Source organism: Oncorhynchus masou, chromosome 31 (genome assembly GCF_036934945.1).
Source record: "Oncorhynchus masou masou isolate Uvic2021 chromosome 31, UVic_Omas_1.1, whole genome shotgun sequence".
In the NCBI taxonomy this organism is placed as follows: Eukaryota; Metazoa; Chordata; class Actinopteri; order Salmoniformes; family Salmonidae; genus Oncorhynchus; species Oncorhynchus masou.
The window spans coordinates 20157448-20173391 of record NC_088242.1 but is presented as its reverse complement, the minus strand read 5'-3'; the positions used below and the strand labels follow the sequence as shown (position 1 = coordinate 20173391).

The 15944-nt window shown below is 42.9% G+C and overlaps 1 protein-coding gene and 1 long non-coding RNA gene across 2 annotated transcripts in view; both read left to right on the top strand.

The window, feature by feature from the left end:
• Positions 1 to 15944, top strand: part of cep170aa (centrosomal protein 170Aa) — a 73674-nt gene that overhangs the window by 18497 nt on the left and 39233 nt on the right. The window contains 3 exon segments of the mRNA XM_064950284.1: positions 9027 to 9116; positions 15339 to 15420; positions 15684 to 15739. Coding sequence (XP_064806356.1) covers positions 9027 to 9116; positions 15339 to 15420; positions 15684 to 15739 — 228 coding nt within the window.
• Positions 9195 to 11153, top strand: LOC135523537 (uncharacterized). The gene is made up of 3 exons (XR_010452835.1): positions 9195 to 9603; positions 9853 to 9907; positions 10704 to 11153. It is a non-coding gene; the product is annotated as an uncharacterized LOC135523537 (long non-coding RNA).

Below are 15944 nucleotides of genomic sequence, written 5' to 3'. Positions count from 1 at the left end.
GAGTACCAGGCTTGACATCTAAGCAGGACTCAGCAGAGTACCAGGCTTGACATCTAAGCAGGACTCAGCAGAGTACCAGGCTTGACATCTAAGCAAGACTCAGCAGAGTACAACCTCTTATCCCCCTCTATTCTGCCTCTTTGGTTCTGTGTTGTTACATTGCCTCATGAGGTAATTCAGACAATTGGAGAATTGTGAGCCACTAACCTCACACAGACCTGCATTTGTTGTTATCACAGAAGTCAGGAGTAATAGTATAAAGACTGATAGTAACTGAATGGGCTTTGTTTAGGAGTACTCAGGGAGAGCATGCTGCATGGGAATGGTAGTCTACCTCACTCTAGGCTGTGTGTGTGTGTGTGTGTGTGTGTGTGTGTGTGTGTGTGTGTGTGTGTGTGTGTGTGTGTGTGTGTGTGTGTGTGTGTGTGTGTGTGTGTGTGCGTGCGTGCGTGCGTGCGTGCGTGCGTGCGTGCGTGCGTGCGTGCGTGCGTGCGTGCGCGTGCGTGCGTGTGTCCACGCATGAAAGTGTGAGAGAGAAAGTCCCAGACAGAGATATTTATAGAAAGTGGGGCAGATACCTCCTGAGTTAGATCTATCCTGACTGAACTGGCTCCATAGGAAGTAGAGTGGCTGCTGCATTGCCAAGTGTAGCGCAGAGAATGGGTGTGGCGTAGTAACAGTATATCATATAGTACTTATGAGAAAACGGCTCAATTCAATCTGTATCGCGGAAGATTCAATTCGCGTCATAGCGCAATTTAAATGTAAAAGCAAAAAGCGGAGACTGCATTCACAGTAAGTGCTGCATATGTTGGCTCAATTGGAAATTACTTTTCACAATTTCAATCGCGCTTCGGCGCGGATCTTCAGCGCTACGGATTGAATCTAGGCCTTAGGCATAGATTTTAAAGCAACATAGATTTCAAAGCAACGTCAAGGGTTGTACAACTATTGGTTGTAGAACAATCCTTCAAAAAGTGTCACAGTACAACGATACAAATGTCCATTCTGTGGTCCTTGATGTCAACTCTGAGGCTAGGAAACACTGTTACAACCGACAAAATCCACTATAATTGAGAATTTCAAGAAGCATTTCTCTACAGCTGGCCATGCTTTCCACCAGGCTACCCCTACCCCGGTCAACTGCCCGGCACCCTCCACAGCAACCCGCCCAAGCCCCCACCATTTCTCCTTCACCCATATCCAGATAGCTGATGTTCTGAAAGACCTGCAAAATCTGGACCCCTACAAATCAGCCGAGCGAGACCATCTGGACCCTCTCTTTCTTAAATTATCTGCCGAAATTGTTGCAACCCCTATTACTAGCTTGTTCAACCTCTCTTTTGTATCGTCTGAGATTCCCAAAGGGGGAGACACTCTAGACCCAAACTGCTACAGACCTATATCTATCATACCCTGCATCTCTAAGGTCTTCGAAAGCCAAGTTAACAAACAGATTACTGACCATTTTGAATCACATCGTACCTTCTCCGCTATGCAATCTGGTTTCCGAGCTGGTCATGGGTGTACCTCAGCCACACTCAAGGTCCTTAACGATATCATAACCGCCATCGATAAGAGACATTACTGTGCAGCTGTATTCATCGACCTGACCAAGGCTTTCGACTCTGTCAATCATCACATTCTTATTGGCAGACTCAAGAGCCTTGGTTTCTCAAATGATTGCCTCGCCTGGTTCACCAACTACTTCTCTGATAGAGCTCAGTGTGTCAAATCGGATGGCCTGTTGTCCGGACCTCTGGCAGTCTCTATGGGTTCAAATCTCGGGCCGACTCTCTTCTCTGTATACATCAATGATGTCGCTCTTGCTGCTGGTGATTCTCTGATCCACCTCTACGCAGATGACACCATTCTGTATACTTCTGGCCCTTCTTTGGACACTGTGTTAACTAACCTCCAGACAAGCTTCAATGCCATACAACTCTCCTTCCGTGGCCTCCAACTGCTCTAAAACGCAAATAAAACCGATCATTGCCCGCACCAGCCCGCCCATCCAGCATCACTACTCTGGACGGCTCTGACTTAAAATACGTGCATAACTACAAATACCTAGGTTTCTGGCTAGACTGTAAACTCTCCTTCCAGACTCACATTAAGCATCTCCAATCAAAAATTAAATCTAGAATCGGCTTCCTATTTCGCAACAAAGCTTCCTTCACTCATGCTGCCAAACATACCCTCGTAAAACTGAACATCCTACCGATCCTTGACTTCGGCGATGTCATCTATAAAATTGCCTCCATCACTCTACTCAGCAAACTGGATGTAGTCTATCACAGTGCCATCCGTTTTGTCACCAAAGCCCCATATACTACCCACCACTGCAACCTGTACGCTCTCGTTGGCTGGCCCTCGCTTCATACTCGTCGCCAAACACACTGGCTACAGGTTATCTACAAGTCTCTGCTAGGTAAAGCCCCACCCTATCTCAGCTCGCTGGTCACCATAGCAGCACCCACTCGTAGCACATGCTCCAGCAGGTATATCTCACTGGTCACCCCCAAAGCCAATTAATCCTTTGGTCGCCTTTCTTTCCAGTTCTCTGCTGCCACTGACTGGAACGAACTGCAAAAATCACTGAAGCTGGAGATTCCCATCTCCCTCACTAGCTTTAAGAACCATCTGTCAGAGCAGCTCACAGATCACTGCACCTGTTCATAGCCCATCTGTATACAGCCCATCTATCTAACTCATTCCCTAACTGTATTTATTTATTTAGCTCCTTTTGCACCACAGTATCTCTACTTGCACATCCATCTTTTGCACATCTACCATTCCAGTGTTTAATTGCTATATTGTAATTACTTCGCCACCATGGCCTATTTATTGCCTTAACTCCCTTATTTGACCTTATTTGCACTCACTGTATATAGACTTTGTTTTCTTTTTTTCCTACTGTATTATTGACTGTATGTTTTGTTCATTCCATGTGTAACTCTGTGTTGTTGTGTGTGTCGAACTGCTATGCTTTATCTTGGCCAGGTCGCAGTTGCAAATGAGAACTTGTTCTCAACTAGCTTACCTGGTTAAATAAAGGTGAAATAAAAAAACTCTGTGAATCTAACTAAATTAGACTTTCCACACCAACTTAAGTAGTTTATTACTCACTGGCTAAGTTTACTTAGTGCCTATCTCTTTTTCAGCCAGGACTCTGTACAAGGAGTACATTGTTGAGTACATTTACAAGTAACTGAATTGCCTGTAGTGTATGTGTGGCAATACCAACAATGCTTCAGTCCTTAACAGTGATGTAGATAGTGGTAAAAAAAAATGGTGGGTAAACTCAGATCACCGGTCACGGTGAAAAACATTCCCTATACTTACAATGTATTTTTCTGCAAAAGCTGGGTTAACTGTTGGGCAAAAATACAAGTTGGGTACCCTCCACTAGACCACTGCTCCTTAACTCTGAGACACTTGAAACACAGGCTTCACTTCACTTTCTTGGAGACACAAATCAAGAAGTCCTCCTTCAACCTCAGCAATCCTCAGTTTTTCCCTGTCTACTAATGAGTCTATAATTAAGCAGCAGGTCATTAATACATCAGCACATCCCCAATAGAAGTTAGAAGGTACCGTGCTAAACGGCTTCTAAAAAACAAACAGTTCAGAGTGCCAGCATGATACTTAAACGTTTTACTGCTGAAATCATCAGGGATGGAATGAAAGGAACAAGGAGGCTGTCTTTTAAATAGGGATCGTCTTTTCTTGTGTGGATCTCTCTGATGACCTGGAGGAAAGAGAGGAGAAGACTGGGTACATTGTTTAGTGTGAGTCTGCCAACGGAAAATACGCCTAGAGGTCTGGGCCATGTGACTGTTTTTACGGCCACAGTCTTGTTGTCACATGGGTATCTCAGCAATGTACGGGTTAAAGATCCGTTGCATGGCTTCCCAACTCAAGGGTATCAGACTCAAATATGGACCACTCCCAACTAGGCCTCTTGTAGTTAGTAACAGTCAAATCAAAGCGTTATGTTTATGTTTGAAATAAAAAAATTCACGAAGGAAACAGTCTCTCATGCTGTGTTCTCTACAATACTGTATATACAGTATATCTACAATAGGTTTATGTGAGTGTGAATGGTATGTTTTATTTGTCACTTATATATAACAAGTAATTTTCGCCATGACACTTAGTTACTTCAAATTCCACAATGACATGCATGATTTTGTAGACAATCGCTCTCCCTTCATTCTCCTGGATCACATAGAATGTTTTCATGCTCTGAACAGAGATGGAAAAGATGAGATTCCAGTATGCCTATGTGTGGGTGCTTTAGCTCTCTGTCTCTGTATGGATACTCGATATGGCTCGTCTCCTCTGTAGTGTGGGAACTGGGAGATATTGTTCTGTTGTAGGTGGGCTGTATCTCTACTACAGAGTCAAGCCAGATCAAACAAGCCCTGTTATAAGACATGCAGTGTGGCACACAGAGATTAGGTGCATGGGATTGGAGATGAAGCTCCCAGCATGCCACCTCTCACTTTCACTCGCTTCAGGGGAGAATCTTCATTCGAGATCTGTGCACTTACAATAAGTTGACGATTGTGTAAATCATGCATTGATGTCAAATCAAATTGAATTGGACACATGCACATGGTTAGCAGATGTTAATCCGAGTGTAGTGAAATGCTTCTAGTTCCAACCGTGCAGTAATATCTAACAAGTAATCTAACAATTTCACAACAACTACCTTATACACACAAGTTTACAAAAATGAATAAGTATATATAAATATATGGATGAGCGATGGCCGGCATAGGCAAGATCCAGTAGATGGTATAGAGTACAGTATATACAGTGGGGCAAAAGAGTATTTAGTCAGCCACCAATTGTGCAAGTTCTCCCACTTAAAAAGATGAGAGAAGCCTGTAATTTTCATCATAGGTACACTTCAACTATGACAAAAAAAATGAGGAAAAAAATCCAGAAAATCACATTGTAGGATTTTTAATGAATTTATTTGCAAATTAGGGTGGAAAATAAGTATTTGGTCACCTACAAACAAGCAAGATTTCTGGCTCTGCAGGTCATTCACACAGGGGGACCTAGTGAATGACCTGCAGAGAGCTGGGACCAAAGTAACAAAGCCTACCATCAGTAACACACTACGCCGCCAGGGACTCAAATCCTGCAGTGCCAGACGTGTCCCCCTGCTTAAGCCAGTACATGTCCAGGCCCATCTGAAGTTTGCTAGAGAGCATTCGGATGATCCCAGAAGAAGATTGGGAGAATGTCATATGGTCAGATGAAACCAAAATAGAACTTTTTGGTAAAAACTCAACTCATCGTGTTTGGAGGACAAAGAATGCTGAGTTGCATCCAAAGAACACCATACCTACTGTGAAGCATGGGGGTGGAAACATCATGCTTTGGGGCTGTTTTTCTGCAAAGGGACCAGGACGACTGATCCGTGTAAAGGAAAGAATGAATGGGGCCATGTATCGTGAGATTTTGAGTGAAAACCTCCTTCCATCAGCAAGGGCATTGAAGATGAAATGTGGCTGGGTCTTTCAGCATGACAATGATCCCAAACACACCGCCCGGGCAACGAAGGAGTGACTTCGTAAGAAGCATTTCAAGGTCCTGGTGTGGCCTAACCAGTCTCCAAATCTCAACCCCATAGAAAATCTTTGGAGTGAGTTGAAAGTCCGTGTTGCCCAGCAACAGCCCCAAAACATCACTGCTCTAGAGGAGATCTGCATGGAGGAATGGGCCAAAATACCAGCAACAGTGTGTGAAAACCTTGTGAAGACTTACAGAAAACGTTTGACCTCTGTCATTGCCAACAAAGGGTATATAACAAAGTATTGAGATAAACTTTTGTTATTGACCAAATACTTATTTTCCACCATAATTTGCAAATAAATTCATAAAAAATCCTACAATGTGATTTTCTGGATTTATTTTCTCATTTTGTCTGTCATAGTTGAAGTGTACCTATGACTTGTACAATTGGTGGCTGACTAAATACTTTTTTGCCCCACTGTACATATGAGATGAGTAATGTAGGCTATGTAAACATATAAAGTGGCATTGTTTAAAGTGACTCGTGATACATTTATTACATCCAATTTTTAATTATTAAAGTGGCTAGAGATTTGAGTCAGCAGCCACTCAATGTCAGTGATGTCTGTAACAGTCTGGTGGCCTTGAGATAGAAGCTGTTTTTCAGTTTCTCGGTCCCAGCTTTGATGCACCTGTACTGACCTCGCCTCCTGGATGATAGCGGGGTGAACAGGCAGTGGCTCGAGTGGTTGTTGTCCTTGATCTTTTTGGCCTTCCTGTGACATCGGGTGGTGTAGGTGTCCTGGGGGGCAGGTAGTTTGCCCCCGGTGATGCGTTGTGCAGACCTCACTACCCTCTGGAGAGCCTTGCGGTTGTGGGCAGAGCAGTTGCCGTATCAGGCAGTGATACAGCCTGACAGGATGCTCTCGATTGTGCATCTGTTAAAGTTTGTGTGTTTTTTGGTGACAAGCCAAATTTCTTCAGCCTCCTGAGGTTGGAGAGGTGCTGTTGCGCCTTCTTCACCACGCTGTCTGTGTGGGTGGACTATTTCAGTTTGTCCGTGATGTGTACGCAGAGGAACTTATAACTTTCCACCTTCTCCACTACTGTCCCATCGATGCGGATAGGGGGTGCTCCCTCTGCTGTTTCCTGAAGTCCACGATCATCTCCTTTGTTTTGATGACCCAGGACCCAGTTGCACAGGGCGGGGTCGAGACCCAGGGTCTTGAGCTTAATGATGAGTTTGGAGGGTACAATGGTGTTAATTGCTGAGCTGTAATCGATGAACAGCATTCTTACATGGTATTCCTCTTGTCCAGATGGGTTAGGGCAGTGTGTGGTGTGATTGCGATTGCGTTGTCTGTGGACCTATTGGGGCGGTAAGCAAATTGGAGTGGGTCTAGAGTGTCAGGTAGGGTAGAGGTGATATGATCCTTGACTAGTCTCTCAAAGCACTTCTTGATGACAGAAGTGAGTGCTACGGGGCGATAGTTATTTAGCTCAGTTACCTTAACTTTCTTGAGAACAGGAACAATGGTGGCCATCTTGAAGCATGTGGAAACAGCAGACTGGGATAGAGATTGATTGAATATGTCCGTAAACACACCAGCCAGCTGGTCTGCCCATGCTCTGAGGACGTGGCTAGGGATGCCGTCTGGGCTGGCGGGCCTTGCGAGGGTTAACACATTTAAATGTCTTACTCATGTTGGCTGCGGTGAAGGAGAGACCGCTGGTTTTGTTGGCGGACCGTGTCAGTGGCACTGTATTGTCCTCTAAGCGAGCAAAGAAGTTGTTTAGTTTGTCTGGGAACAAGACGTCGGTGTCCGCGACGGGGCTTGTTTTCTTTTTGTATTTCGTGATTGACTGTAGACCCTGCCACATACGTCTCTTGTCTAAGTCGTTGAATTGCGACTCTACTTTGTCTCTATACTGACACTTAGCTTGTTTGATTGCCTTGCGGAGGGAATGGCTACACTGTTTGTATTCTGTCATGTTTCCGGTCACCTTGCCATGAACAAAAGCAGTGCTTCGCGCTTTCAGTTTTGCGCGAATGCTGCCATCCATCCACGGTTTCTGGTTGGGGAAGGTTTTAATAGTCACCGTGTGTACAACATCACCGATGCACTTGCTAATAAACTCGCTCACCGAATCAGCATATACATCAATGTTGTTGTCTGAGGCTATCCGGGAACATATCCCAGTCCACGTGATTGAAGCAATCTTGAAGCGTGGAATCAGATTGGTTGGACCAGCGTTGAACAGACCTGAGCACGGGCGTTTACTGTTTTAGTTTTTGTCTATAGGCTGGGAGCAACAAAATGGAGTCGTGGTCAGATTTGCCGAAAGGAGGGCTTTGTATGCGTCGCGGAAGTTAGAGTAGCAATGATCCAGAAGATTTGTGTGAAGTTAGGATATCTGTCACACATCACTTAGCCATACCGGCAGTTAAACATATAAACATGCAAACATACACACTTGTTCCCTTACAGCTTCGAAATGGACTGGTATTCAAAACAGACAATATTACTCAGACCTAGGCTACTTGGCTAGAGCGATATCAGAAAGGTTTCGTCTCTATACTGTATTGTATGTGTCTAGTCCCTGTGCTGTGGTATGTACTGTGTCACAGACACTAGTCTCTTGGTCTAATCTGGTTTGATCTTGTTTGATCACAAACCTAATCTACAGGGAAGGTCCAATCATGATAGTGCCATTTTATAAATGTCATCACTCATGACAATTAGAATTATGACTGGAATTTGGCATTAAATCCAGAGATGCTGAAAGTGTTATTTTGTTTAGTGTACATCCCTGATACATTCCCTAAAGTTTGCAGTATCTAGATGTTTCAAATCAAACTCTATAGAGCTCATAGGGTGCTCTCGGGAGATGATAAAACATTGAAACTATCTATCTTGCTTCCTCCCTCCACACCCCCCTACATATTGTGTTATATGAATGTGTTTGTGCTTCCATTTCTGTCTGTTTGAGAATAATACAGGGCCTAACTGTCTTGTAAAAAAGGGTGGCAGGTAGCCTAGCCGTTAGAACGTTGGGCCAGTAACCGAAAGGTTGCTGGTTTGAATATCAGAGCCAGCAAGGTGAAAAATCTTTCAATGTGCCCTTGAGCAAGGCACTTCAACCTAATTTGCTCCAGGAGCACGGTACTACTAAGGCTAACCCTCCAAAACAACATGTTTCATTGCACTTATCTGGGGTTTGTGATTATTTAAAAAAGTAGATATAAAAAATAAAAATAAGAATGTATTATGAATGGAAATATACAGTACATACCTCTGTGTTTCAAAAATGTAATCTGACTTTAACAATGCATGTTATTCCTCCTTCAAACACTGACATTGCTGCACGATTGGATGTTGATATGATAATGCACACTCTGTTATCTCATGTCAAAAACATTTCAAGATCAACATTGATGTCAAGTTATAATCTAACAATGTGTAACACCATTACTGTTGTGTTTGTGTTTACAGTCGCGGAGTGTTGACAAGCAGCATGCAGTCATCAACTACGAGTTAACCAGCGACGAGCACAAAGTCAAGGACCTTGGCAGTCTGAACGGGGTGAGTGAGAGGAGGGTGATGGGGTTGGGGAGGAATAGAGAAGAGATGTAAAGGGGTCAGGGGATAAAGGGACATTTCACTATATATGTCCATTAATGTGCTATTAACATATCATATGTGTCATAAACATTTTGAATTTCCTCCCTACACGCAAATACGAGCGTTTCTGCATCTCACCAGTAGAAACGGGCCAGCTACATTTCCGGGCTGTAAGCAAACCACAATATCCAGAATTCATATCGATTTCAGGACGTAGTACCACCCGTGGAGGTGTATCCAGTTGATGTGAGAAATATCAAAACATCTGTGTTTGTAGCCAGCACTTTCAGCCAGATGGTTTCGAAACGGAACTGAAGTCTCAACTAATGGGGTTGCCATGTCGACCGAATGTTGAAAAGTGATGCTATTCCATCGATTTTCCCCTTCGCTTCAAAGAGGAGGGCATCCGATCCGCCAACATCAGAGCAGCAGAAGAGGTCAAGCTGAGGTAACGTAGCTAACGATAACTAGCTAACTAGCTAGCATTGAACTTCATTTATCTAAACCAAAAGCTAGATGGCTAGCTTTCATACGCTGGCTAGACATTCCAAAATATATCAATGTAGTTAGCCAGCTGTTATCTGGTGATGGGATTTGTAACTTTGCAAGTAAACGTTAACTTCGTTAGTTTACGTTAGCTAACTATTAGTTAGCTAACTAACTCTCGCAGAGGCTAATGTGGCTGTGTTCTATTTAGAGTCCCATCAACATATGCAGAGGCATCAACATCAAGCTCAGCACCCGGAACTAGTGTAAGTCCCTTTCTAAAATCTACTAAATATTTCCATGACTCCATGATGAGCAAATAAATATACTGGAGCTAGGCATAAACATAGTCTGTGTCGTGTTGTCATAGTTGGTGCGTTTACAAATACTGTAGGCTGCAACTTCTACTGTATGGTGTGAGTGAGTGACTGGTGTCAGTTGGGAGTGGGTATTGTGTGTGAAGGCATGATCTATTGACATGAGGGGTGTGGGTGGATGTAGTACCTTGTTTAAGTGTGTATTGGTTAAGAAACTGGTAAAGAAAATGTTGGCTAATCACTGACTATTGTGTGTTCTACACACTAATCCTGCTGCTGATGACAGACCTTGACACCAGCTTTAGTAGTACAGAGCCTGTAGACCCATTGGAAGAAATATTTTAACCTTCAAATAGCTCAAACTCATCATGATCTGACTTTAAAACAAGCCAGGACAGCCAAAGGTATTTATGAAAGCAAAATCACCAATAGACTGAACTGTCTACAAGACAAGTGCTCTTAAAACGTTTCACACTCTTGCAGTCTGTTCTTTGCCATAGGGAGAGGGGCTGTTAGTATACTCTTCTAGCCTATTCACTCTATTGTTGGCAGTGCTTTTCTACCCAATAGCACAACTGTAGGTGCTCATACACAACAATACACGACTAGACTGTCTACAAGTCAAGCCCCCCCCCACCACATATTTGCTAACAGCCTATTTCAATGCCCCATTATTGACTCTTGAGTGTAACCAATTTTATTCTATGGTTACACATCCCCATGATCAGTCTTCATATCTTTCCAGGAGACAAATCATCTGCAAGAGGTGGAATCAGTGGGTGGTGAATAAAGTGTAGGAGAGGCTAGTCCACCTGGCTGTGGAGTGCAGGAAGAACCAGATGGTTGTCTACAAGGAGCCAGAGTCACAGCCCCACAAACCCAACATCGCCACTGCGCAAAAGCCTGCAAAACCAGCTGCCATTACCCTACACAAGAAGAGGTTCACCAGCTGAAGAACATTCTAGAACCTGCCTGGAACATTCAACCAATACAACATCCATATTCAGTTAGACTGATGTTGTAGTATAATATAGAATGCCCAGTATGCGCACAACTGCATTGTGGTATAGATATTGCTACAGTAGCTGTTGTACAGTATGTATATAATGGTGTTTTATATATTTTTTAAACTGTACTGATAAGTGACTAAATTATTCCAGCTGCATAAGAAACCAATAAAGAGTTGACTTCTGGAGCAGTTCATTCTAATATTCATGAAATGTATTTGGATCGACTAGCTTCAGTCTTACTGCTAAAACAAATTATGCAGGGAGTTGGTGTAGCATTTGAACGTACATTTGTTGGCAAGTTAACATGTTTCAATAAAACAGTAGATTAGTCTGTCAATGTAGCAAATACTGTAAGTAGACATCGCTTGTATTCAAGACAAAGTTTATTTGCTCAGGAGACCGAGGTGAGTTTACATAGCAGTATGAAGGAACAGTAATGGAAATGTATGACATATACAGTAGAAGAAAAATATACCACTAACGCTTATAATATATAGTACAGTTCTACAAAGGGAGTACATGCATATGGTGTGTTTGGGTGGTGCAGTGAGGTATTCGGAGTCACTTTAGTACAACGAGAGATTGTTGTCATGGGACCTTTCACATCTCTTCAGAGTCATATTTGTATCCAAGCGGTATTGTCTTTGAGAAATAAGAAAATGCTATCACACATTCATGGGAAATCATTGTGCACTATCTATATGCCTATTGTAGCAGCATGGTGTAGAATATGAGACATCTCAAAAACAGATGTTAGCTAGCTAGCTACAACACACATGTATAGTTACTCTAAGACTAACGAGTCATAAAACCAATTTCATCCATTTACCCTCCGCCATCATCAAAACATTTATCCAGTTTTGCTCCTAATGAGAGGCACTGAGGCTAGCTAGCTATAACATTAGACTACAATACATTTTAGGTATTGCAAATGCACAACTAGTTTGGCAAGCTTGCCTTGTAGTGGTACTAGCAAGCCGAAGCATGACCTGAACTCCTCTTCAGTGTATTCCTCTTCAGTGTATTCCAGCTAAAATAAATAGGTATCTATGTTCCTATGTAAAATATCATTAAAACATGTTTTTGTCATCCTGCTCTTCTTGAAAGGAGGAATCATCAGAAGCAACCACTGTAGCTAATTATTTAGCAATCCTGGATAGACGGTAACATAGCTCCTGTGAACCTGTAAACTATTACCACTCCCATTTGGAAAAGCCTGCCTTTAAGGGTGGGAACAAGGAAGTAGGGCTCCCGTTAGGCTGTAATATTTACAAAGCCAGGGAAACGGAAAATTAGTCAACCTAAATATCCTGGAATGGCCTGGCAGATAGGCACATGGTTGAGACAAGTCCAATGGCTTTATTGAACAAGCACAACCATATCTACTCGCTGCTAGCTTGATTGTACAATCCGCAAAACCCAAAGACCACAATAATTGCTACAAAACATGACTCGAAGGGGAAAAGAAAGATCAGACAGCAGGCTCAAACAACCAATGACATCATTGGTTGAACTCTCCCAGTGCGAAAATAGAAAATACAGCTATAGTGCATAATTATGTCTGAAACACAGTCTTATCATTCATAATTATGTAGGGAGACTGGAAAAAACACCCCAAAGTGTTGAGCGGGGAAGTTTCCCTTTAAGTTCTTCATCTCTAGGCTAATAAAATTTGCTCCAGCTTTGACTTGAGAGGGCTGGGTTTATTACCTCATCTGTAAATGTGTGTCATATGGCATTAACAGAACGTATTCTCATATGATGTGCCCATATTCTACACCATGATCTTTTCACGGCAGAGTAAAACCATGTTGAAGTGCTCTTCCCGCCACATGGTGTGAGTAATGTGTTAGTTAGGCCTAGTTCTGCTGATGACTCAGTGTGTAAATCACTCAGTGTGTAGGCTTACCCACTAGCTTGGAACCACTGTGACACATTATCTCAGGCAGGAAGCTGAAGTCATAACCTCTTTCTCCTGAATCATGCTCCAGCATTCCTCCCCCACAGTCCAAGGGCCCGTAGCGACAGGAAGTAGCACTCCATCCCATGCTGGGCCAATCAGAGCCTGACTGCTGAATGACCTGCACATCTAGCTCATCTTTAGGATAGATCTTGAATCATAAGGAAAGTCAGCTGTATGACTTATTAGGTGTATACTCAATCTGTCTCCCCAGGACACTGTTCAGATAAATCCTGATAACAACAACAGCTAGTCTATAGTCATAACTGCATCTCTTAAATAGACATTGTAACAACCTCTAAGCAAATATTTAAATTACCCAATTTAACCCTGCTTCTCTTTTAGAGTGACATTAAATAGTGGCCTTCTGAGTGGCGCAGGGGTCTAAGGCACTGCATCTCAATGCTTGAGGCGTCACTACAGACCCGGGTTCGATCCCAGGCTGTGTCACAGCCGGCCGTGACTAAGAGACCCATGAGGCGGCGCACAGTTGGCCCAGTGTCATCTGGGTTAGGGAAGGGTTTGGCCGGCCGAGATTCCCTTGTCCCATCGTGCTCCAAAGACTCCTTGTGGCTGGCTTCCGGGTTAAGCAAGCAGTGCAGCTTGGCAGTGCTGTGTTTTGCATGACTCTCGACCTTCGTCTCTCCGATTCCATACGGGAGTTGCAGCGATGGGACAAGAATGTAACTACCAATTGGGGTAAAAATAATAAAAGAGGGACTTAAAATAGAGAGCTTGTGAGGCGTCTGTTTATCAAACTAGGCTCTCTAATGTACTTGTCCTCTTGCTCAGTTGTGCACAGCATTGTACCAGATCTTCAGTTGCTTGGCAGTTTCTCACACGAAATAGCCTTCATTTCTCAGAACAAGAATAGACTGACGAATATCAGAAGGCATTTCTTTGTTTCTGGCCATTTTGAGCCTGTAATCGAACTCACAAAGGCTGATGCTCCAGATACTCAATCAGTCAATCAATAAATCAATCAAATGTATTTATAAAGCCCTTCTTACATCAGTTGATGTCACAAAGTGCTATACAGAAACCCAGCCTAAAACCCCAAACAGCAAGCAATGCAGGTGTAGAAACACGGTGGCTAGGAAAAACTCCCTAGAAAGGCAAGAACCTAGGAAGAAACCTAGAGAGGAACCAGGCTATAACAGGTGGCCAGCCCTCTTCTGGCTGTGCCGGGTGGAGATTATAACAGAACATGGCCAAGATGTTAAAATGGCCATAGATGACCAGCAGGGTCATATAATAATAATAACAGTGGTTGTAGAGGGTGCAACAGGTCAGCACCTCAGGAGTAAATGTCAGTTGGCTTTTCATAGCTGATCTTTCAGAGTATCTCTACCACTCCTGCTGTCTCTAGAGAGTTGAAAACTGCAGGTCTGTCCTGTGAATTGGTCAGGGTTCCATAGCCGCAGGCAGAACAGTTGAAACTGGAGCAGCAGCACGACAAGGTGGACTGGGGACAGCAAGGAGTCATCAGGCCAGGTAGTCCTGAGGCATGGTCCTAGGGCTCAGGTCCTCCGAGGGAGAGAAATAAAGAAAGAGAGAAAAAGCAGAGAGCAGTGAATTTACAATGCAACCCAAGTCCCAAAAGTTTTTCTCTCTTTACTCAATTAGTCTAAGGAAGGCCAGTTTTATTGCTTCTTTAATCAGAACAACAGTTTTCAGCTGTGCTAACATAATTGCAAAAGGGTTTTCTAATGATCAATTAGCCTTTTAAAATGCTAAACTTGGATTAGCTAACACAACGTGCCATTGGAACACAGGAGTGATGGTTGCTGATAATGGGTCTCTGTACGCCTATGTAGATTTTCCATATAAAATCAGCCGTTTCCAGCTACAGTAGTCATTTACAACATTAACAATGTCTACACTGTATTTCTGATCAATTTGATGTCGTTTTAATGGACAGAAAATGTGCTTTTCTTTCAAAAACAAGGACATTTCTAAGTGACCCCAGACTTTTGAACAGTAGTGTATATTCAAAATATAAACACGCATACAAAAGAAAATTGAGTTGTCTTTCCTTTTATAATGTCACTTTGGCTGGTTCTTATGGGGGTAATGGAGAGACCTGCAAGAAAAACAGAAATCACATTTACTTATTATTTTTACTGTCCTGATCTAATACAACCCTGATCCAGCCATCACCCTTTTCCTTTACGTTTTTGATGATTTGTATCTGAGAATGAAAGGTGATATGATTGTATTCTGGGTTAAGTGTAGCCTGAAATTAAGTGTGCTGGGAACAGTTTCCCTAAATTCATTATGTATTTACCCGTGGGAGTTTTAAGCAATGAGAACTGGGCTGGCGTGCCTGGCACTGGAGAGAGTCAGAGAGCAGTGAGTTTACAATGCAATCCATGTTCAAAAAGGTTTTCTCTCTTTTCTCTCCATACAGACATTTGTGAATGATGTTCGAATCCAAGAGCAGATGTATATCACTTTGAAGATCGATGACAAGTTAAGGTTTGGATATGATATCCTTTCAATCATTCCGTCATTACAACCTTAGTGACACAACAGTACTTCAATCCCTAAAAACATGTACCATCTGTTAATTTAATTGCTCTCGTCCCACTGATCATTTGTCAAGCTGTAGAGTTTTTAAGTGTCAAGCTGTCATTCACTCTATTGTGGTTTTGGCCTTGAATGACTGTTATGTTTGTATAATGAAGTGGCTGTAAGGATAGTTGCAAACAGTGATAGATACAAACAAGTGTCTTTCCTTAACCTGTCTCACATACCAACCTGTTCACGGTGGTGCGAGGCGAGATGACAGTCCCAGACGAGGCTCTGCAGGTAAGACACTTCCTGCATCGCTGAACTCCAGACACAACACACATTACACAACACACACCACACAACCCTTTACATGTTGTGCGAGATGGAACCTTCACTAGACACAGACCTACATGTACAGTAAGAAAGTATTCACACCCCTTTACTTTTTCCACATTTTGTTGTGTTACAGCCTGAATTTAAAATGGATTAAATTGATTTTTTT